Source organism: Mus musculus, chromosome 4, assembly GCF_000001635.26.
Source record: "Mus musculus strain C57BL/6J chromosome 4, GRCm38.p6 C57BL/6J".
Taxonomy (NCBI): Eukaryota; Metazoa; Chordata; class Mammalia; order Rodentia; family Muridae; genus Mus; species Mus musculus.
In genome coordinates, this window is record NC_000070.6 from 141,235,512 (window position 1) to 141,258,494 (window position 22,983).

Genomic DNA, 22,983 nt, shown 5'->3' on the forward strand with positions numbered 1-22,983 from the left:
CTCCCCAACCTCTCCATTCATTTCTTCCTTCAGCCTGAGGGGAGGGACAGAAACACCACACACACACACACACACACACACACACACACACACACACACACACACACACACAGAGCGGCTTGAGTTCATCAGTCTCTTCTGAGGGAGCCAGCCTGCAGCACATCCTGGATTTTATACTGAGCTATCCAGAAAGAGGCTCCAGAAGTGACTCAGACTCCCTCTGGGAGCCTCTGGTCTTCAATGGGGACTGGTTAGGAGCCATAACTGGTGGAAATCTCCGTGAGATACTGTTACGATGTAATTGCCACTGTCATTGGCAGGGTAGAAAGAGCCTCCTAGAGAGCCAGACTGCGTCTTCTGGCACCACAAATGTGTCCTCACTCAGTCACAGGCTGAACAGTAGATACAGGCCACCGTCTCTGCAGATCCTTGGGGGAAAGAGGCCTCCTGGGTATTGGAACAGTTGTCAAGTCCTCTCCACTCGGCCCTGCCAACAGGGATAACTCTTAGTGGACAGGAATCCAAAACACTGTAATGAAGAAAGAGGGTAAGCCTCAGTGTGGAGTTGAACTGTGGTCTGGTTCCAGAGGGGGAGGACTCATTGCCCGCAGATGCAGTGAGCCCACAGGTTTGTGGGGTTTCCTGGGCAGTGCAGCAAGGAGCTTGGCGTGTGGAATGAGAAGGTCTGGGTAGCTCCCAGGGGAAGGGTGGCATCATTACATCTTCAGGCTTGGTGGGGCAGGATCTGCCTCAGGGATCTCTCACGTCAAGGGGAGCAGTAGGTAGCCAGCAGGGACAGAGCCCCCATGTTTACCCAGAGAGCTGTCCCTGAGAGCATCATAGGAGAAAGAAGTATTGACTAGAAGCCTGGAGACAGGGGCACAAGTCCCAGCCCTGACTCTGGCAGGTGATGTGGCTTTGCCTCTCTCTGAGCCTGTTTCCTCACAACGGGAACAGTGAGGACAGCAACACCTCTGTACCTCCTAAACTGGGAGGAGCTGATTGCTACCGGTCTTTTTTTTTTTTTTTAAGATTTATTTATTTATTATATGTAAGCACACTGTAGCTGTCCTCAGATACTCCAGAAGAGGGCATCAGATTTCGTTACGGATGGTTGTGAGCCACCATGTGGTTGCTGGGATTTGAACTCGGGACCTTCGGAAGAGCAGTCGGCGCTCTTAACACTGAGCCATCTCGCCAACCCCGCTACCAGTCTTTTATTACTATTTTGGGAAGAGGATGAGTTACAGAGAACAAAATGCACTCTGAGTCCTGGGGCATTATGCAAAGAGCCCAACTCCAGAGACCCAGTGGCTGCATTTGGGTCCTGACTCCAGCCAGCACTCTGGACTTCTGGGGACTTAAGCAGAAGGACCTCTAGGGCTCAGGTTCCTCCTCTGTAAGGACGAATTATGGTACCTACTTTGAAGGGACTTAGGGGAATCACAGTGGCCATTCCTGGCACAGGCTCCGATGACACCATTATCTGGCTTCTCTACCCTGGAAGCAGAAACAGCAGCTGGCACAGCTTTGGGGCTCTCAGATGGCTCACAAGCAGCAACACTGGGACAACTGTGAAGTCACTGAGTGTGAGTGAGGGCTTTTGGCTAAAGCCTAGAGATGGCTGAGCAATCGCCTGGTCATGTAACATGTATGCATGCCTCTGTGTGTGAGTGTGTGTGTGTGCTTGTGTGCCTCTGTGTATGTGCACATGAACATGTCTCTGTGTGCATGTGCTTCTGTGTGTGTGTGTCCATGCCTGTGTGTGTGTGCAGTGTGCACATGTGTGTAAACCAGGCACTTTCCTTCTCTCACACCAGAGTTTGTGCCCATGCTATCTCTAGGGCAGCCTTCCTGACTCTGCTCAGCAGCTGGGTAGAAATATGCCTCAAGGCCAGCAGCCTAAAGGGCACAGAGTATCCAGATTGGGCTAATCCAGATGGAGACCATGACCTGCCCTTTGGTTTTGGTGAATTCTTGACAGAGGAAACAGAGGTTCAGTGGGGGCAGAGGCTGAGATTGGAGGAGGGGCAATAGAATAGGGAAACAGTAGTAGGTGTGGTCACATACAGTTTTAATCCCAGCACTCAGGTGACAGAGGCAGGTGGATCTGTCAGTTAGAGGCCAACCCGGTCTACAGAGGGAGTTCCAGGCCAGCCAGGGCCACATAGTGAGAAAAGGAAAAGAAAAAAATGAAAGAAAAGAAGAGAAAAGAAAAGAAAAAAAAGCTGGGCATGGTGACACACGCCTTTAATCTCAGCACTTGGGAGGCAGAGGCAGGCAGATTTCTGAGTTCGAGGCCAGCCTGGTCTACAAAGTGAGTTCCAGGACAGCCAGGGCTATACAGAGAAACCCTGTCTCGAAAAACCAAAAAAAAAAAAAGGAAGGAAAGAAGAAGAAGAAGGAGAAAGAGGGAGGAGGAGGAGGAGGAGGAGGAGGAGGAGGAGGAGAAGGAGAAGAAGAAGAAGAAGAAGAAGAAGAAGAAGAAGAAGAAGAAGAAGAAGAAGAAGAGGAAGAAGAAGAAGAAGGAGAGAGTGGAAGAATAGGGAAATAGGGCTGAAGAGAGGGTTCAGAGATTAAGACCATGGGCTGCTCTTCCAGAGGACTCAGGTTGGATTCCCAGCATCCACATGGCTGTCAATACCTACTGCAAGCCCAGCTTATTTTGTTTTTCCTTAAAATATTGCTCATTTATTTAAGTGTTTTCAATTCTGTGTGTGTGCTTCTTAGTGAATAAGGCATCCCACATGACTGATAAGCACATGTCTACCACAGCCCTGGCTATTGTAAACAACATACTTTGATTATATTCTTTCCCCTCCCAGAACCTCTCCACTTCTCCCCCTCCCTACCCACCAAACTTGACGCTCTTTCAAAAGAAGCAAGCCAGGCAGCGGTACACGCTTTTAACCTCAGCATTTGGGAGGCAGAGCCAGAGTTCCAGGAAAGCTAGCACTACACAGAGCTGTCCTGTTTCAAAAAGAACAAGACCTTGGAGTCAGATTTGTGATGGCCAACTCTTTCTGAGCTCGAGGCTCTTGAGTGTGTTTGATACACCTGATGTCACTCCATTGAAGAAGGCTGATGTCCCCTTGCCTGCCAGTATCAGTTGCAAATAGCCTCTTGGTGAGGGGTGGGAGTTTATGTCCACTTTACCTTCCACACACTGGGATTTTTGTCTGGCTTGAGCTTGTGCGGGTCTTATGCATTTGACAGTCTCTGTGAGTTCATATGTGCATCTTCTTGTCGGGAGTCGGGAAACTTCAGTTTCCTCTGGATCCATTTGCCACTTCTGGCTCTTCCAGCCTCCCTGCCCACTCTCTGGAATAGATCCCTGAGCCTTGAGGGTATGAGAAACGTCTCCCATTTAGAGCTGAGTGCCCCTAAGTCTCTCAAAGAGCTGTGGGTCTCTGTTAATTTCCCATCTACTGTTAGAAGCGTCTCTGAGGAGGGCTGAGCGATGGGCTGATGTACGGGACAGCAAGCAGTGCGTCAGTAGGAGTCGGTTTATTGTTATGCTGATTAAGCAGAAACGTAGTAGGTTTTCTCCCTGGGGCCCCAAAAGGAGCCCGAGCAAATATCAAGTCAAGATTATTTTAGTATGAGCATAAATTTGTACCTGAATGGGGGATGACAGTTGTAGGATTGGTCCCTGTTGGCCACGCCCCTGGTACCGGTAAGAATATCACAGCCAGCCCAGTGGATTTGCCAGCCTCCCGCTGGTGTCTGTGCGCTTCACCTGGCTCTGATCCAGAACCCCTACACACACACACCCTGCAGGTGGAAGACCCACCAGGCACGGAGGAGGGTGGGGAGTGACTGTAGGAACACCGTGCTAAACCTGGGTGCGACCAGACCTGCCTGGGAGTGGACGGTGTGCTAAGTCCGGGAGGGGTGAAGCATGCCCGGGAGGTGCAGGGCCTGCCTGCGACGGCCGAGTGCGGTTGCCTGGGTAGGGCGGGGCCTGCCTTGGAGGGTTGCTGAGCCTAGAGGGCGGGGTCTGACAGGGGCCAGGAGGCGGGGGATGGGGGACGAGCCTGAGAGGGGAGGAGGTGCTGAGGGTGGAAGAGGAGGAGCGTTGAGCCTGGATGGAGCGAGGCTCTGACTACTGTAGAGGGACCTAGCTGGAACCGCAGGAAGCTGAGTCTGTCTAGTACACAGCTGTTCGGCGTCGTCTGGGTTGAAGCCGCAGGACCAACTTCTAAGGGAGGGGAGAGGCAGGAGAGCAGAGCTCGGAGTCCACATCCGAGAAGCTCTTGGGACCCCCAAGTCCAAGATATTTCACTACCGGCGAAGGAACTCGCCCTCAACTACTGGAAAAATGCTGGCCGCGCATCTGGCTTCGTCATCCCCTGGGAGGTAGGCTGAGCGTCTGTCTGGGATTTGCAAGCATCGTTGAGTTCAGGGTCTGACACTGGCCAACCTGCTGTAGAAGGAGATTTAGGACAAGGTCAATGTGACCATTCATTGTCAAGGAGCCAGAGAGGCGGCTCCGTAGTTAAGAGAGCTGGCAGCTCTTGTGAGGATCTGGGTTAGGTTCCCAACACCCACATTCACAACTCTCTCTATCTCCAGTTTGCCACGGGATCCGAAGCCCTCATCTGACATCTGTGGGTACCAAGCATGCATGTCGTGCATGCAAGCAAGCATTCATACAATGTAAAGGAAATCGTATTTAAATTTTTATTTTATTATTCTTTATGTGTATGAGTGTTTTGCCTGCGTGTTCACCACATATGTACCTAGTACCCACAGGGACCAAAAAAGGGCGTCAGATGCCCTAGATGGAGTTATAGACAGTTGTAAGGTACCATGTGGATGCTAGGAACCTAACCCGGGTCCTCTGCACGAGCGGTTCTCTTAACCATTGAACCATCTCTCCAAATCCAAATAAATATTTTTCAAAAAAAAAATTATTGCCAAGCTGCATCCTTGTTATCAAGCCCTCAGAAGGTGGAAACAAAAAGGTCACGGGTTCAAAGTCATCCTTGGCTATAAATCGAGCTCAAATCAAGCCTGGACTGCGTAGTAAGTTTGAGGCCAGCCTAAGCTACATAGGAGACTCTGCCTGGACAAAACTAAACAGAAAGATTAATCATTTTCTGGTCCCCTTTCCCCAGTTCCTTCTGATCTTCCTGCCTTTGGCAGCCTGGCTCCAGTGGAATGTGCCCGCTGTGGTACCTAACAAGTTCAAGGAGAGGTCCTGGCGGTCCATCAAGAGGCGCTGCTTTAGGTCAGTAAGACTTTGGACTCTGGCCCCACCCACATCTGGCTGATTACGCCTCCTAATTGCCCCCACGTCCTGGCTCCTCCCTTTCAAGCCCCGCCCGCTAGAGTGGAGCAAGGATTGGCCAGGCTCCTTTACAATAGTCTTGCCTTCGACACGCCCCCTTTTACCTTGAACTTTCACGGGGCCGAGAGAGCTTCCCTCCTCCAGGAGTGCCTGCTCCACCCGACCCGGTGCGAAAGAAACACAATTTCCTAAGCTTTTTTTCTAGGGCTCCCGCCTTGGCCCCAACCCAAGGTCCAAACCCTCTGGTTTCCAGCGAGGGGCCAGGGCAGTGCCTCTTGGGAGGAATAGTCAGTTGGCGTTTTCTTCTCCACATCCCCTCTTCCTGCTCTACATTGACACAACTCTATCGCTCCCACTCACTCTGGACAGTGTCGTCTCACGGTGTAATGGTCCTTAGGTGGAGTAGAGGACCCCGCTTTGAGCTTAAAGTCATCAACTAGAAGCTAAAGAACCCACTCTGAGGGAGGGTTCACTGGGGTCTGGGCATGAAGTTTAGCAGGCCTATGGTATAGGAAGATTAGGGAACGGGCTTAGCTTAGCAACCCTGGAGATTGAAGATCAGGTGGTAGAGTGCTCGCCTGCAAAGGAGAGGTTCTGAGTTCAAGCCCCAACACTGTGTAAACTGGTGCTCGCTGTGATCCCAGCACTCAAAAGGTAGAGGCAGAAAGCTCAATATCCCAAGCTCGTCCTCACCTACATACCAAATTTTTCAGGGGAAAGGATGTGGAAGGGAGGTCAGCCAGGTGTCTCCCAGCACACCAGTCAGTGAGTGGCTAAGGAGGTTGGCAAGTGATGGTGCCAGATGAGTCTGGGTTTCATACTGATTATGATTATTCTCTTTCTTTTTTTCTTTGTGTTGACTTATTCATTTTTATTTTTCTATATGTGTGAGTTTTGCCTGCATGTCTGTAAGTGTATGGACCACATACATGCCTAGCGTCCAGGAAAGCCAAGAGAAAGTGTCAGATCACATGGTTGTGAGCCGCCATATGGGTATCAGGGACTGAGTCTGGTTTCTCTGCAAAGGCAGCAAGTGTTCCTAACCACTGAGCCATCTCTCCAGCCCCCATGTCGTTCTTGTTAACAATGCTCCTAGAGCTTTGGTTTCACCATCTGGAAGAGGTGATGGGACGTCACGGATGGGAGAGTACTCGTGTTTAGGGGTACAAGCCTCAGGTACTCAGCTCCTGAGTGGTAGCCGTCACAGTGTGGGCTTCAGAGGGTCGTAACGCACAGTAGGTAGACCCATGCTTTGCACACAGGAAGCGTACAGGCTTTCAACACTGGGGGCGTCGTCCTTGCAGCTTACCCTCCATACTCTGGGAATCTCACCCGCTTGCCAATTGCAAGGCGCTCACACACATAACAGGCGCTCACACCCAATCCAGAAACTGGGAGGAAGTGGCTTTACCTTTTCGGCAGGCTTGGCAAAGTCGTGTGCCTGGCACAGATCATGGAGCAACCCGCCATCACTATAGAGGCTTCCTTGACCTCAGCTGTGTCATTGACCTTACTAAAACTCCCTGTGGGCTGCTGCTCTCTATGAAGGTTCACTGGGGATGCACATGCTGAAGACCTAAAGGTTGGTCATTGCAGCAGGAAAGAGCCACTGGTGGGGAGTGGCCACCTGACTTCTGTCCCCCCAGCTATGCAGCTGAGTGTTCCTAATTTACAGATGTGGCTCATGGGGGAGGGGCGGGGGAGTGGCAGAGGAGGTCTCAAGATCCCCGAGAAGGGATTCCAGATTTGGAGCTTCCAGGACGTCCTCCACTCCCACAAAGTCCCCGCCCATACCTAGGACCTGGGAAGCTCCAGAGAGAGAAAGAGAGAGAGAGGGGTGGCCCACCTCCAAGGAGCAGATCCCAGCTAACCCCATCTTTAGGCAGTTGTCTGGGGTCCCTCCGAGCTTCTGGGAGGCATAGGGCTCCCATTGTTCCAGCCCCCTCTTGTACCTGACTGGCCAAACCGGTTCTGGGGAAGGGGGGCGGGGAGCAGGCACGTTGAGACAGCCGCCTGCCTCTGCAAGGCTCCCTCCCCCTCGCCTCCCCCCTCCCTGCCCCACACAATACCCAGGAGCTTACATTGCCCGGCCTTGGAGCCATGCTGACATGGTCCTCTGAGGACTTGGCTACAACCCCATTGCCCCCAGGGTGGCCTGGAGCCCTGGACTGTACCAGCAGCTTGACGGAGGAGCTCCCCGGCTGAGGTAGGGCCCTGGGTCAGCAACCGTCCTCCCCTTCCTGTATCCCGAGGGAGTCCTTTGTGCTGTCTGCCTGCTGTTTCTGGCTTCAGTCCATTCTTGCCTTCCTGGGACTTTGCTTGGCTTGGAACCCCCTTTCTGGCCATGACCTCCAACTAGGTTTTGTCCCTTAAGGAACAAGGGAATCTGGCAGGGTCTGTTCCTCTGAGCAGGCAGCCAAAGGGCATGGAGCAGGGAGGGAGGGAGGGCTGGGTACCAGGGCCAGAGGTGCTGTCCCAGACAACAGCAGTGCCTAGGGATGCTCTGGCAACTTGCTAGGCAGGCTGGTTACCCTCTCTAACTAGTAGAGACCATCCCTTGGCCTCTGCCGATCCTTCTCAGCCTGCAGAGACACCTATGAAACAGGTTTCATAAAGGGGGACCTGAGGGTCACCTGTCACATGAGGATACCAAGGCCTGAGGATGGGCTTGGTCAGTGTCAACACAGGACCTCAAACCCTGGTTTCCAGAGGGATCCTTGCTTCAAGAGCTCTAGTGTGTCCTGGGGTCACATCTGGGTACCCAGCCACCTGAAGTCCCTGAGACTTTCATTTTTATATTATCATCAGAGAAGTGCTACCCAGTATTAAACCCAGCTCTGGACCTAAATCACTAACATCAGCGTTGGGTGGTCTGCATCCTGAGAAGCTACTGGGCTGGCGCCCCAGCTTGACAGGCAACTCCCATGTCCTCTTCCTGACACTCTGCTTGGCTTGGAACCCCTGTCTAGCCATGACCTTTCCAGGCCTGAGCACTGTGGAAGCAGACCAGCTTGCCCACCCCTGACACATCTCTTTATCCTGTCTTCCTGAAAGCCCTTAGCTCCTCCTTCAGCCTTCTCCTCTGAGGTCTGAAGATGCTTCTGCCTTAAGATCTGATGTTTTGCTTATTTAACTTCATAAATCATGGTGGACAGGAGTTGTTCTCCGGGGGGCGTGGAGGGGGGATTCTAGGCCCGAGTATGCACTTACACCTAAAAGAGACCTGTGTGCTGGACAGGAGCTGACTCTGCCCCCCTTCTGCTTGCTCCTACTACTGGCTGCTGGCCCAAGGCATCCTCCACCAAAAAGTGAGATGACACTCAGGGGACCGCCTACCAGAGACAAGGCTCACAGTGCCCTGTACCTGAGGCATTGCTGTTAATTCTTGTATTAGCATCAGGAAGTGGGTACCAACTCTCCTACTTTAGGTTGAGTGAGCTACCCAGATTAGTACTTATAGACCTAAGGGACAAGGGCTAAACAAGGGAGTGAGGTACAGCAGTTTTTTGGGAGAGAGCCCCTGAGAAACAGCCAGCCTCTCCCTCAATCCCCCCCAAACTGAGAGAAGAAGCTGGGGTACAGTGGGGAGCCCCAACTCTCATATACCAGACGCACCCTGATGTTGCTGGTTCCGGCCTGGGGTCAATGCTCCATCTTTTTGTACTGAGTCCTTGAGGGTTTGAACCTTGCAACAGTAAGCTGGGATCTCCTCCAGGAAGCCTTCCTGGCATACTGAGACTGGACTGGGCCCAGCCCCCTTCTGTGTTAGTGCCTGTGGTTTGCTTCATGCCAACTCAGATTCTAACAGCTTTTGTTTCGGCTCTTCCACCAGGCAACCCCACTGAGCTATTATTTCTTCACCCCAGTCAGTCTCCCTGTGTTTGTTTGTTTGTTTGTTTTCGGGACTTCTCATCTGCCTGGGAATCTGGACCAGTCTGAGATTTGAGGTGTCTCAGCCTCAGCCTGTCCCCGGGGCCTCAAGGGTCTCACCCTCTGTGGTTTCTCTTCTTCAGAGTCTCCAGAGCCAGTTCCTGAGCTGTTGTCTCTAAGGCCGCCATTTCTCTGGGTCTCCCTCTTATTTCTGCCAGACTGGGCACTGCCCCTTTGGCCAAGGGGCCTCTGCAGGGGTCCTCGCTGCCCAGACTGCCCACAGCGCAACCAGGCAAGTGTAGGCCCCCGCCCAGCCCCAGCCCGCTGCCTGCTCCCTCCCTCTCTTTGCCTCACCACAGGGTTTGATGAATCAAACTCTTTGTCTGGGTGGGATCTCCCCCAGCCAGCTGGGCAGAGACAGGGCTTCCCTGCCGGAGCAGGCAGGCGGCAGCAGCTTCAGCTGAAGAGGTGAGGGGCAAGAGAGAGGCCACAGAGGGCCCAGGGCAGAGGTTTGAGGGTCTTGGACCACTGGGCTCACCATCCCGCCCTGGGGTGCTGGCACACTGCCCAGGGATGGCGTCCTGCCCAGAAACGGCCCATTCTGCCTGGCTTGATCCAGTGTCTGGGAGCTGGAATGGGGATAAACCCCTCAGTCACCCCAAACTGGGGATTGGGCATCTCTCTGCTCTTTCCTGGGAGGGACTAATCTGGGTGGTGGCCCTCCTGCCAGTCTGTGACCCTCCCAGCCAGCTTGGCAAGGCTGTAGGCATCACTCAGCGTGAAGGGCCTCAAGTCTGGGTATGGAAGGGGTTGGATAACTTCAGAATGAGACATTGGGGGCTGTGTGTATCTGCATCCTGGAATGTGCGTACATGCCTGGAACTTGTGTGTGTGTGTGTGTGTGTGTGTGTGTGAGAGAGAGAGAGAGAGAGAGCGAGAGAGAGAGAGAGAGAGAGAGAGAGTAAGAGAAAAATCTAAGCTTGTGTAACAAACTAAACCAAACCAAAAAAAACAAAAAGGATGTGACTGGTGACTGTATACCGGGTACTGGAGTTTGACATGTTTCAAGTTATCTGTGAAACTATGTTTGCCAGAAGAAAATGTGGGTCTGTGTGCTGGAGCATGAATTCGTGTGACAGTGTATGTTATCTGTATGTCTGGTCACATGTCCACATGTGAGAGAATTTCCTAGGTGGCTAAGAACGCAGCTTTGGAAGCCGTGACACCTGTGTGAGAATCCTGGCTCTGCCATTTGGCTCTCTCACCTACAGGCGTCAGTTCCTTAAGTCAGTCGATGGAGATTAAATGAGATGCTATGTGGGTGCTTCCTCATCTGCTAAGTGCTGGTGATTCCTACTGGCGTTTATTAAACAGACATGTGAGTGTATCTGTGTCCTGTGCACATGTGTGCATGAGGGTCTGTGCGGGCCTCCAGGACATGGTGGCTCACTGTCCCTCCCTGTCGTACTATATCTGGGTCTGACACCTTCTCTCCTGCAGGCCCAGGAGGGTGACAGAGTAAAGAAGGAATGGACTGTGGGCCACCTGCAACCCTCCAGCCTCACTTGGCTGGACCACCTGGCACCGCCCGTCGCCCAGTAGCTGTGTGCCAGCAGGAGAGCCTGTCCTTCGTGGAGCTGCCTCCGAGCCGACTGTGTGTGGATCTCTTTCCCATTGCTCCAGAGGAGCTGCAAGCTCCCGGTAGCCGCTGGTCCCTGGCAACCCCTGCCCCTCTCCAAGGACTGTTATGGCCGACGTCCCCAGGAGGCCCAGATACCCATATCGCCTCCACCAGTGGAGGAATGAGACCCGGCAGGGCTGGCAGCTGGCCTCACTGTCCTGGTGCCCAGCCCCCAACTCTGGTGGAACCGTGGAGTTCTCAGCACATGCAGCCCCAACGCAGGGCCAGCCACAGTGGCTCAGAGAAGTCAGCCTGTGAGTCACGATGGGGGGGGGGAGGGGCAGCCAGGGGAGGGACTTGGTGGCTCTTTTTGAACCCTTTAAACTCCGGAATGCCCCAAAAGGCAGGGCAAGTTTTAGGGACAAGGGAAAGATGGCTCATAGAGCCCAAGTGACTTGTCAGGATTACATAACTAGCCTGGCAGCCCCTATTTCCCTGTTCCCTTGTCAGGCCCTCTAGTCTCTATGTAAAGCTCTTGCGATGATCTCATTGCCCTGGGGACCTTATTTTGATGTTCAGGGTCATGCCGCCACAAGGAGGAAGATGGGGCAGACTACAGGGGGTGACAGGTGTTATTTTATCCTCACCCTTAGGGCGCAAGATGCAGGTGTATCATAACGAAGAGGCCACCGGCACCGAGACCCCTACGGGCCTTCTGGAGACTGGCCAGGCTGCGCAAGAGCAGGCTCTGTGTGCTCTAGAGCCCGGGCCCCAGGAGCTTTCTGGGAACGCCAGAGGGGGCCTTGAGGCACCGGAGCGAAGGCGTTTCTCGGCCTCAGAGCTGATGACTAGGCTGCATTCCTCTCTGCGCTTGGGGCGCAGCACTGCCACCAGGGTTCTGACCTCGGGCTCAGGTGCTGGAGCCATCCGGGAAGGTACCAGCTATTCTCCGGGCTCTGAGAGTAGCCTGAACTAGGCAGGCAGGGCACAGCCTACCCACCCGTGTTAAGGTCTTCGGGTGATCAGCCAGGTGCTCCGTGTTGTTCTCTGTATCGCCCAACCCCAGCTCTTGTTTTCTGTAGGGAAACTGCCCGTGAGGGAATCCCGAAGAGCCGAGACAAGGGCGGACAGTGTGTCGCTTCCAGGACCCGTCGATCTAAACGAGGTCCACGGTGGTCTGGTGGAACCCAGGTACCCACCTCTCTCTTGGGGCTCGGGTTGGGGAGGGATGCAAAGAGGTCCTGACGCTCTTTCCTAGGCTGGACACGCAAGACAAGCCGACTCAGGATCCCAGCAGCGCCACTGAGAGGCGCCAGTCCCGCTTCCTCCTTAATTGTACGTGCGAAGATGCTGCGAGGGGCTCTGGGGAGATGGGGGCCGGGGACGTTGGAAACTGGGGATCCCGCTTTGGGGGGAGCTGGGAGGTAGAGACAGTGTGCTGCAAGGAAGAGAATTGCACTCCCAGGGACTAGCAGGTGGGCTGGCGTACAGTTGGCGCCCAATTAGTGTTTCTGGCAAGGGTAAAGAGCTCCCGCTCCCCGCCCCGCCCAGCTGTCCTCTACCAGGAGTACAGCGACGTGGCCAGCGCGCGCGAGTTGCGGCGGCAGCAGCGTGAGGAGGAGGGCCCCGGGGACGGAGCGGAGGGCGCGGAGGAGGGGCCCGGGCCACCGCGCGCCAACCTCTCCCCGAGCAGCTCTTTCCGCGCGCAACGCTCGACGCGGGGCTCCACCTTCTCGCTGTGGCAGGACATCCCCGACGTGCGCGGCAGTGGCGTCCTGGCCACGCTGAGCCTGCGCGACTGCAAGCTGCAGGAGGTGAGGGGCAGGGCTAGAGGAAGGGGGCGGGGATCCGAGAGGAATAAGGGGCTGTCAACGTGGAGAAGGGGTGGGAGAACCTGGAAGAAGAAAAGGACTCAGGAGCCCGTTGGGGAAGCCAAGAGACAGGGCAGACGGGTGGAGCCCAGAACAGGGCGAGGCCAGAAGCAGGTGATGGGATCTGAGGGGAGGTGAGGGGCTGTCAACTTGCAGGGTGGGTCGGTGTGTGTGTGGCGGGGGCGGGGAGACCTGGGAAGGAAAGGCTAGCCGCAGAGCCTGGAGAAATAGACGGGTGGGTCTAAAATGTAGGGAGGAGCCTATGACAAGGGGGTGGGCCAGACGTCCAGTGGCTCAGCCAGACTCGGGGACTGTCAAAGCCCAAAGGGTGGGTGAGACGTCCTGGGAAAGTAAGACTCCCCCAAACTAATAGTGAAGCCTGGAGGGGATCGAAGGGGCGGAGCCAAGGACAGGGCGTGGCCAAGCGCCGGCGATTAGGGGAGATTAGTAGGGGTGAGGCACTATCAATGTGGAGAGTGGGTGGGAGGACCTGGGAAAGTAAGGGTCCAATAAGCCTTAGGGGGAAGCCAAGGGAGAGGGCAGGTGACACAGGAGCGGGGCTATAGACCACACCCTCGTTGGCTGGGACGGGGCTAAAGCTATAGGGGAGGAGGGGTTAGCGGGGTGCCCTCAGGGAAAGACCTACCTTAACAGAACTTGTCAGCTGGTAGCTAGGGTGTGCCCGGGCTCCACCTGGCGCCAGATTATCCGAAGGGCTGAGGAGGGCAGGGAAATGCTGTCTACAGAGGCTGCCTCTTCGCGGGAGACCGGGGTCCTGGGTGGCCTGACTCTGCCCTGATCACCCGGCCTCCTCCCTCAGGCCAAATTTGAGCTGATTACCTCGGAGGCCTCCTACATCCATAGCCTGTCGGTGGCCGTGGGTCACTTCTTAGGTTCCGTGGAGCTGAGCGAGTGTCTGGGGACTCAGGACAAGCAGTGGCTATTTTCAAAACTGCCCGAGGTCAAGAGCACCAGTGAGAGGTGAGGGATTGACCTGGCCAGTCTGAGTGGGGACAGAAGTCTGTAGTGCTGCTGTCCTTGACCTTGGCCCTCCTGGCAGGTTCCTTCACGACCTGGAGCAGCGTCTAGAGGCCGATGTGCTGCGCTTCAGCGTGTGCGATGTGGTTCTACACCATTGCCCCGCATTCCGCCGAGTCTACCTGCCTTACGTCACCAACCAGGCCTACCAGGAGCGCACCTACCAGCGCCTGCTGTAGGAGGGGCTCTACGGAGGGGGGCTTGGGGAGACATAGGCGCAGAGGACTGGGTGAGGCAGGATCAGTCTGTGAGGCAAGGGCTTCTAGGAAGAAGTTATACATTCCGAATAAGGGAGACCCGTCACATGGGGCAGGAGTGTTGAGAGACCCACTAGTGACGGCACACCCTGTCCACTGTCCAGCCTAGAGAACCCCAAGTTCCCCGGCATCCTGGCTCGCCTAGAGGAGTCTCCTGTGTGCCAGCGGCTGCCTCTCACCTCCTTCCTCATCTTACCGTTCCAGAGGGTTACCCGCCTCAAGATGCTGGTAGAGGTAGCTCACTTCAGACAGGGCAGGGAGGGAGAGGCTGGTCTGCAATCTATGGTCTGTGGCCTTTCGAGCATGTGTTTTGTTGTTATGTCGTCTTTCTTTCTATTAGTGTATACGGATTATGCATAATTGGCCTCATAACATTTTCTTTTCTTTTCTTTCTGTCTCTCTGTTTGTTTGCTTTCTTTCTTTCTTTCTTTCCTTAAGATTTATATGTAAGTACGCTGTAGCTTACTACACTCCAGAAGAGGGAGTCAGATCTTGTTGATGGTTGTGAGTCACCATGTGGTTGCTAGGATTTGAACTCAGGACCTCTGGAAGAGCAGTCAGTGCTCTTAACCACTGAGCCATCTCTCCAGCCCCCTCATTATAACATTTTCATACATATACAGGTCATACTCAAACCTTCTTCTTATTATTTTTTTAAGTTATTTGTATTTATTTATATTCCCTTGGATCTGTGGGTGAAACACACACACACACACACACACACACACACACACACTAGCTTTTTTAAAAATTTTTTTTGAGACAGGGTTTCTCTGTGTAGCTCTGGCTGTCCTGGAATTCACTCTGTAGACCAGGCTGGCCTCGAACTCAGAAATCCACCTGCCTCTGCCTCCCGAGTGCTGGAATTAAAGGCGTGTGCCACCACTGCCCAGCTCAAACCTTCTTCTTGTCTCCACCCTCTCCTCCCCCACTGGCACCCTTCCTCTTCCCAGGTGACTCTCCTACCCTCTTGTCTTTTTTTGTGTGTGATCCAATGAGTTTCAATAGGGCGGCTTATAGGGACGTGAGTGAGGGGTGATTTACTCCTGGACACCTTACAAGCGACAACAGCATTCAGGAAAATGTCTCCTCTCCCACCAGAACATTTTGAAGCGGACAGCACCGGGCTCCCAAGATGAGGACATGGCCACCAAGGCCTTCAGCGCTCTAAAGGAGGTGAGCTCAGAGGGTTAGAGCTGTGGGCATCTGAGAGCCATGTCTTCCCATAGCGGGGACCCAAATAAACGGCCCCCATCCCGCTCCCAGCTGGTGCAGGAGTGCAACGCGAGCGTGCAGTCCATGAAGCGGACGGAGGAACTAATTCACCTAAGCAAGAAGATCCATTTTGAGGGCAAGGTAAGAGACGGCAATCCTCCTGCCTCGGGGCGTAGGGCGTATGTAGTCACTGCCCATGCCTTCCTTTCTCTGTTCCCAGCATCCCCCGCTTCACCTGCCCTCCCTGTTGCCCACCCCTCTCTCCAGATCTTCCCGCTGATCTCACAGGCCCGCTGGCTGGTCCGGCACGGGGAGCTGGTGGAGTTGGCCCCCCTGCCCGCCGCACCGCCAGCCAAACTGAAGCTGTCCAGCAAGGCCGTGTACCTTCACCTCTTCAATGACTGCCTGCTGCTGTCCCGGAGGAAGGAGTGAGTGGGGCTTGGGGGAAATTCCATCCTTTGTCTCCTGTGGTGGACTCAGCTGGTCTGGGGCTGAGCTGCAGGGTGGAGGCTCTGCAACCAAAGCATTGAGGCAGGCCACTCTATCAGGCAGAGGCGAGGGGTGCGGGGACTCGCCCTTGCTCTTGAGTCTGGGTCAGGGATGAGACACATGGCCAGGCCAAATTCCGCCACTAGTCCTGTGACAGTGAACAGCAAGCTCTTGGCAGCTCCCCTGTGCTGGCACGCTGCACAAATGGTTCCTTTCTGTTCCGAAGATGCCTCCTCGGCAAGCAGGTTCCCTTGTCAGTCTCAAAGTTGGGGAGAATAAAGGGGCCAGAAGGTGGATTGACCCCAGACCAATACCCACTGCCCTGCTACACCCTGTCTTCATCAGTATGGAGAGCACCCCACAGCTGTGATTTTTTTTTAATTTTAGATTTATTTATTTATTTATATGAATACATTGTAGCTGTCTTCAAAGACACCAGAAGAGGGCTTCAGATCTCATTACAGATGGTTGTGAGCCATCATGTAGTTGCTGGGAATTGAACTCAAGACCTCTGCAAGGGCAGTCAGTGCTCTTAACCACTGAGCCATGTCTCCAGCCCCTCTGATGTTTTATTTTGTGTGTGTTCTGACATCACAACGTGGAGGTCAAAGGACAACCACTAGGAGTCATTTCTCTTCTTCCACCATGTGGGTCTTGGGGATCGAACTCAGGTCACCAAGGTCGGTAGCAAGTGCCTTTACCCACTGAGCCACCTTGCACCAGTCAGTGAAGTGCCCTTGCACTGCCAGGCCGCACCAGGCTGTGCTGGGTGCTGAGGGTGTAGAAATGAATGAGATTTTTCTATGTCCACGGGAGCCCTAGACCTGTGGACAAATACATCTTGATAGCCACATCACTGGTCACTGGTGTTTTTGTTCCTGTTTGTTATTGTTGGATGTTTTAGTTTTGAGACAGGATCTCACTAAGTAATTCTTGGCTAGCCTGGAACTTACGATGTAGAGCAGGCTAGCCTAGGACTCACAGAGATCTGCCTGTCTCTGCCTCCCAAGCACTCTGCTCAAAGGTGCGTATGGCCAAACCTCACCTGGATTCTTAGTTTTCTTTGTTTGTAGTTTATAAGACAGGGTCTCATTCCGGAGTCCACACCGACCTGAAACTCCCTGCATAGTCTAAGTTTGTCTCAGACTTAACCACTCAGCCACCTGAGTGTCGGGAATTCAAGCACGAGCTACCATTTGGTTGGTTTTGGTTGTTTTAATTACACGTCTGTGTGTGAATGTGTGGGGATGCTCTCAGAGGCTGGAGGCGTACGGCTGCCCTGGAGCTGAAATTACACGTGGTTGTTTTAATGGAAAACTATGCTAAGGTAACCCATAGCCCGGACTGAAAATGAGTAAAGTTGCCAGAGGAAGAGACGGGAGCTCGTTTTGGTTTTGTTTGTTTTGCTTTGTTTTGTTTATTGTTTTCTTTTCAAGACAAGGTTTCTCTGTGTAGACCCTGGCTGTCCTGGGACCATTCTTTAGATCAGGTTAACCTCGAACTCAGAGCTCCACCTACCTGTGCCTCCTGAATGCTGGGATTAAAGGCATTAAACACCACTGCCTGGCTTTTTTTTTTTTTTTTCTTTAAGTAAGATTTAGTTTATGTGTCTTTTGCCTACATGTATGTCTGTGCACTCCCATGTGCATGCAATACCCAAAAGTCCAAAAGGGGGCACCAGAATCTCGAGAACTAGAATTACAGACCATTGTGAGTTGCCTCATGGGTGTTGGGTTCTGTACCCAGGTCCTCTGAGTAGCAACAAGGGCTCTTAGCCACCTCTCTAGCCCTTGAGCTGGGTTTTGAAGAGTGAGTAGGAGTTTTGTATAGAGAAGTGATTTGGGAAAGATAAGTTATAGCTGAGCAAGGTGTGCCTAGGGGTTGGTGAAGCTGGGCCATGGACTATGGGAGAAAAGTCAGGATAGGGGCGCACGCCGTTAGTCCCGGCACTCTGGAGGCAGAGACAGACAGAGGCCAGCCTGGTCTACATAGCAAGGTCCAGACAATGAGGGTTACATAGTAAAATCCTGTTATTAGATAGATAGATAGAGAGAGGAATAGATAGATAGATAGATAGATAGATAGATAGATAGATAGATAGATAGATAGATAGATAGGCAATGAGGACTGCATAGTAAGATACTGTTGATAGATAGGCAGGTAGACAGACAGACAGACAAGAGAGGGGAGTGGGGATGTTGAAGTCATGGTAGAGGCTGGTCTTGTTCTGAGAGTAGGGATGGGCTGTGCAGAGGAGCGACATTCTTTCTGGTCCTGGCCAGTTTGCAGGGCAGAGTGGTGGGAGGGACCAGAGACTCGTGTCCAGGTGGGGGTGGGGGCAGGCGCTTCAGGATAGACAGTTGCCAGGGCAGGAAAGCAAAGGAAAAAGGGACCTGCTCCCCTTAGTCCAATGGTTCTCAACCTGTGGGTCACAACCCCTTTGGGATTGGACGACCCTTTCATAAGGGTCACCTAAGACCATCAGGAAAAATATAGGTCTTTTCATTATGATTCATAACAGTAGCAAACTTGCAGTTAGGAAGTAGCAGCGAAATACTTTTATGGTTGGGGGTCGCCACCCCATGAGGAGCTGTATTAAAGGGTCGCACGCAGCATTAGGACGGTTGAGAACCGCTGCTCTAGCGTGTGTATGGGGAGAGGTGGACATGATGCAGGCCTCCTGCACTGCGCAGTGTTACAGGAGAGGAGGGGTGGGGCTGATTCTGGGCTAGATTAACAAACCCAGGGTCCGGACCCACCTCCCTGCCTCTTCCACCCGCAGACTCAGCAGCACCTGGCTCTGACTTGATACAAGCCCCATGGGAGTCCAGGAAACAGTGTCACAAGTGTCCTTGGGGTGGGAGCGTGGTTCCCATTATCTTCCGCCAGCAGAAACCCAGGCCATTGAACTCAGTGCATTCCTCCTGCCTTAGCCTCCCGGCCTCTGTTTGGATGCCGTGATGGGACCCTTATTGCCAACTGGGGAATGGCGCCCAGTGAAGCCAGTCCTGGAAGACCAAACAAGCCTTCCTTCACCCTCCACCGGTTCACGGGGTCCTGTGGTGGCTCAGGGGGTAGCACCCAGGCTCTGGTGACCCTTTCTGCCCTGCTGTCTGTTTTCCAGGCTCGGGAAGTTTGCCGTTTTTGTCCATGCCAACATGGCTGAGCTACAGGTTCGAGACCTCAGCCTGAAGCTCCAGGGCATCCCAGGCCATGTGTTCCTGCTCAGGCTGCTGCACGGGCAGCGCGCCAGGCACCAGCTGCTGCTGAGAGCACGGACCGAGTAAGCAAACCCTGAGCAGGGGCCCTGCTGCACCCGCAGAGGCAGAGAGCGAGGCTGGATGGGAGGCGGCGCGAGGTCGCATCGGCTAAAACTCCGTGTAGAAGCAGTGGGGTTTGGAGCAAAGGCCTGGTGCCTTGCTTTGTAGCCAAGGATGTCTGCACCTTACCCAAGCTCTCCCAGTTCTGGTTCCCACCCCTGCTCTGGGCCATTGTAACTTGCCCGCCCCACATAGCCACACCTCCCCCTCCCTAGAAGTGAGAAGCAACGGTGGATTTCAGCCTTGAGACCATCCAGCCCCCAGGAGGACAAGGAGATCACATGTGATGGGGAAGGTAGGACCCAGAACTCTCTGGGGTGGCTCTGAAGACCGCTTAGGGGCTGGGCAGGGTGCACAGGCCAACCCCGTAGGCCCATCTTGCAGACTGAGAGACTCAAGTGCCTAGTCTAGGTCGTCTGGGCTAGACAGAGCTGGGTCTGGAGCCCACAGCTGTCTGTCTGTGTCGGTTGCAAAGCAGATAGGCCTGGTGTATTGGGGGTGGGGGGTGGGGTTGCTAAGATGATGGTGGTAACCGGTTGGAGGCTCAGCTGGGATGGAGGCAGCTCCCTTGGGTGTGATACAAGGCTGTCAAGCAGGCCACATCTCAGTGGAGAGGCTCTGGGCAGGCAGTGGACCATGGGTAGCCCTGGAAGGCGTTTGAGCAGGGGCACAGATCTGAGAGGGGGAGACAGACACATTCCTAGCAAGCATGCGCTGTGGCTGTGTCTGGGGACTGGACTCATTTTATTTACTCCTCGTGGTGATCAAGTTAGCCAGGTTCATTGGCTTCGGGTTTTTTCCCCATCTTAGAAACTAAGGCTCAGAAAGGTTAAGTAACTTGCCCAAAGTCACACAGCCAGTTCCTGCCTGAGCTGAGAGTCAGGCCAAGTCTGGTGTTCTCCCTCCCTCCCTCCCTTCCTTTCTTCTTCCCTTTTTGAGACCAGAGTCTTGCTGTGTAGCCCAGGCTGGCCTTGAATAAGTAGCAAACCTCCTGCCTCAGGTTCCCTATGTACTGGGATTGCAAGTGTGAGCCACCACACCCAGCTCAAAGTCGTTTGCATTGCTCCTTCTCATCTGTCTACTCTGTCATCAAACTCTGAGGGCTGGAACGGGACAGAGTCTCTCGTTTGGGCTCTGAGCCCCACTGAGGCCAAGGACCAGCCTCCTCCTCTAGCCAAGCCATCAGCAGAAGCCTCTGAGAGATGGCCCTGAGGGTGGAGTCAGGCCCTCCTGCCTGGCAGAAGACATCAGTTGCTCAGGGCCCACAGCATCCCTGTGTGGCTGGAACAAACATCCTGAGAGTCTGAGGGAAGCAAGCTAGGAAGGAAGGGAAGCCAGAGTGGGCGGTGTCACGCGGAGCACTGTGGATCATTTTTTAAAAGATTTATTTATTTATTGTATGCATATGGGTACACTATTGCTCTCTTCAGAGACACCAGAAGAGGGCATCAGATCGGATAGTTGTGAGCCACCATATGGTTGCTGGGAATTGAACTCAGGACCTCTAGAAGAGCAGTCGGTGCTCTTAACCACTGAGCCATCTCTCCAGCCCAGCACTATGGATCTTGAGGGGCCTTTGGGACTTTAGAGGCCCAGAGAACTGTTGGGGCGAGTGAAGGGCATTGGGGGCTTGTGGGGGGAGTCTAGAGGTCAGTTCGAGGTGTCACTGTGAGCTGGGGTGGTCAGCACACTTGGTCAGAGCCTCAGGTTAGGAAAGTTGTCTGCCATGGGCAGAGGAGCAACTGTCCCGGGTTTTCTTTTTTCCCACTGCCTCCCACCTCTGATCTGGGGACTTCTGGACCCTCTCTCGGCTCTCAGACCGACCCCAGGTCCAGTGTGTGAGGACCTACAAGGCCCTGCAGCCAGATGAACTCACCTTGGAGAAGACAGACATCCTGGCAGTGAAGACCAGGACCAGCGATGGTGAGAACCAGGCCTTCCCAAGAGCCCTTTTGAGGGGCACGACGTAGCTACATGACCAACCTGTCTCAGGGGAAGGTTATGCAAGTGGCGATCAACCACAGCATTCGGGAATCTGGTTAGACCAGAGGAAGGACTTCCTGCTTGAGAATGGAGAGTGGTGGGGGAGAGTAGGAAATACCCTTCTCAGAGGTGTGGCCCATTCCCAGGAGCTGGTGACGTTATGGTAATGTCACCTGGCCCCTGGCTGGCATCAGGCTACACGGTGTTCCGTCCCAGGCCCATCTGGCAGCCCTTCCTTGCTGTGTGTTCCTAGGCTGGCTGGAGGGCGTGCGCCTGGCCGATGGTGAGAAGGGATGGGTGCCTCAGGCCCATGTGGTGGAGATCAGCAGCCTCAGCGCTCGACTGCGCAACCTCAGAGAGTACAAGAGGGTCTCCAACGCCAGCAGCAAGCTGGGGGACCCACCTGCCTGATGCTCTGCTGGGGCCCAGCTGGGGCCACTCGGGTGCGGGTGGCCTCTGTGTGTCTGAGGGCCGCCTTCACAGTCACTGGGGGGTGTCAGTCCTGTAAATATGCTCTGGCTGCCTCTGCTCACAGTCTGAGCTGGGGCCTTTGCACCGGCTGCCCCATCAGGAGGGCGGGGCTGGCTGTTCCTGCTGTCACTGGTCTCCAGGTGTCCCGTGGGCAGAGGGGCTGCCTCAACCTGCTACTTTGTCCTCCAAGTAGCAAAGTGTCAGATCCAAGCAGGCTTGAATATTAAAGTGACTCTGTGAGTTTTCCTAGTTGCCAAGAAAGCAACCACCGACTGGGGGGCCTTGAAACTATCAAAGCACAGCTCAGAGGCCAGGCTCACAACTCAACCTCCTGGGCTGGGCTCCAGGAGGAGGTGATGCCGGGGCCCCATCAGGATTTCAGGAGAGAATCGCTCTTTGCCTCTGTGAACTTTGTGGTTGCCAGTGAGCGGCACTTGCAGACAAATCCCAATCCTACTACGTGTCCTCGTCCGCCTCCAGCTGTGAGCCTATGGCTTCAATGGGAGATCCCCTGCCCCCCAACCATCTCCCCATCACTACCCTGGAAAAACCATCTACAAACATACATCTTCCCTGTTTTGTTGTTTTGTTTTGCTTATTTGTTTAAAAAAACGTTTTAGATGTATTTCATGTAGCATCTGCTTCTGTGCACCCTGTGCATGTAATACCAGGGGAGGCCAGAAGAGGGCGACAGATTCCCTGAAAATGGAGTTACAGATGGTTGTGAGCCACCATGAGCTAGGAACCAAAACCAGGTCCCAGTCAGTGCCTTTAACCCCCAAGCCACCTCTCCGACCCCCTACATACAGTTTAAAATATGTAACATTAGCTGGGCAGCGGTGGCGCTTACCTTTAATCATAGCACTCAGGAGGCAGAGGCAGGTGGATCTCTGAGTTCAAGGCCAGCCTGGTCTACAGAGTTCCAGGACACAGGACTACACAGAAAACAAGTCCCCGGAATAAAGACATAAATATGTATTGCAGATATTTTTTTTTCCAGCAAAAGCTGTGTCAGAATAGAGATGTGATTGGACCAGCTTGGATCCATGGTTTCCTGTGCACTGATCAGGATTAGTGTGTGCTGTTGGGCCTATTAAGTGTAGCTTTCACTTGTAGGCCCTACACAGTGGGGTAGCTTTCTGTCACAGCAACAAAATGCTTGAAATAATTTAAGAAGAAACGTGTATTCTGAGTCTTTAGAGGTTTCAATCCAGAGTCACCTGGCCTTGGTGCTCTGAGCCAATGGTAGCCCAGTAATTCATGGTGGACATGTCTGACACACAGAGGGAGAGGTGGGGTCTCCGTATCCCCTCCCAGTGACCTAATAATACCTCCCAGGTTCATTTGCCATAACCCACCTCGTGTCGTGACCCTTGGTGTCTGGGACACTTAGATCCAAATGGCAGCAGTAGCCATGTGTGCAGTCCTGAGAGCCAGGCTGAGCAGGGTTGACCCTGGAGTCCCATGGGCCACTGGGGGCACCTCTGCTGACCCAGAGGGTGAGTTAGCTGTGAACAGTTGGGATGGGGTCTTCTTCGGGGCTTAGAGAAGGGGC

At 53.9% G+C, this 22,983-nt stretch overlaps 1 protein-coding gene and 2 long non-coding RNA genes across 12 annotated transcripts; 1 reads left to right on the plus strand and 2 right to left on the minus strand.

Moving 5' to 3' along the window:
• Positions 1-2,663: 2,663 nt before the first annotated feature.
• On the minus strand, positions 2,664-9,379 carry C630004L07Rik (RIKEN cDNA C630004L07 gene). 2 transcript variants are annotated; one of them, NR_165245.1, is made up of 2 exons: positions 9,284-9,379; positions 2,664-4,426 (listed from the first exon to the last, which is right to left on the minus strand). It is a non-coding gene; the product is annotated as an RIKEN cDNA C630004L07 gene (long non-coding RNA). The 2 variants fall into 2 exon arrangements; NR_165246.1 differs by lacking the exon at positions 9,284-9,379 and adding an exon at positions 7,375-7,455.
• Arhgef19 (Rho guanine nucleotide exchange factor (GEF) 19) lies at positions 4,094-22,404 on the plus strand. Of its 9 annotated transcripts, XM_011250225.2 has the most exons (19): positions 4,269-4,359; positions 5,121-5,233; positions 9,307-9,455; positions 10,435-10,541; positions 10,664-11,098; positions 11,438-11,719; positions 11,867-11,975; positions 12,043-12,119; positions 12,336-12,598; positions 13,476-13,636; positions 13,716-13,868; positions 14,055-14,184; positions 15,052-15,126; positions 15,217-15,306; positions 15,433-15,593; positions 18,779-18,937; positions 19,190-19,269; positions 20,793-20,897; positions 21,211-22,053. In XM_011250225.2, exons 5-19 carry the CDS (start codon positions 10,693-10,695, stop codon positions 21,366-21,368), a joined length of 2,409 nt encoding a protein of 802 aa, XP_011248527.1. In that variant the 5' UTR covers positions 4,269-4,359; positions 5,121-5,233; positions 9,307-9,455; positions 10,435-10,541; positions 10,664-10,692; the 3' UTR covers positions 21,369-22,053. The 9 variants fall into 9 exon arrangements, with proteins under 9 accessions (NP_001366576.1, XP_011248527.1, XP_006538768.1 ...); NM_001379647.1 differs by lacking the exon at positions 10,435-10,541 and having other exon boundaries at positions 4,094-4,359; positions 21,211-21,993; XM_017320098.1 differs by lacking the exons at positions 4,269-4,359; positions 10,435-10,541 and adding an exon at positions 6,716-6,875 and having other exon boundaries at positions 5,146-5,233; positions 21,211-22,404.
• On the minus strand, positions 12,449-13,481 carry Gm52686. Its single transcript, XR_003955161.1, has 2 exons — positions 13,302-13,481; positions 12,449-12,678 (listed from the first exon to the last, which is right to left on the minus strand). It is a non-coding gene; the product is annotated as a predicted gene, 52686 (long non-coding RNA).
• Positions 22,405-22,983: the final 579 nt, after the last annotated feature.

Excerpts from the sequence above, each read along its gene's own strand:
- Arhgef19 (NM_001379647.1), top strand. The coding sequence starts at position 10,693 with ATGGACTGTGGGCCACCTGCAACCCTCCAGCCTCACTTGGCTGGACCA. Across the intron at positions 11,720-11,866 it reads TGCTGGAGCCATCCGGGAAG|GGAAACTGCCCGTGAGGGAA; the intron begins GTACCAGCTATT and ends TGTTTTCTGTAG. Across the intron at positions 13,637-13,715 it reads GTCAAGAGCACCAGTGAGAG|GTTCCTTCACGACCTGGAGC; the intron begins GTGAGGGATTGA and ends CCCTCCTGGCAG.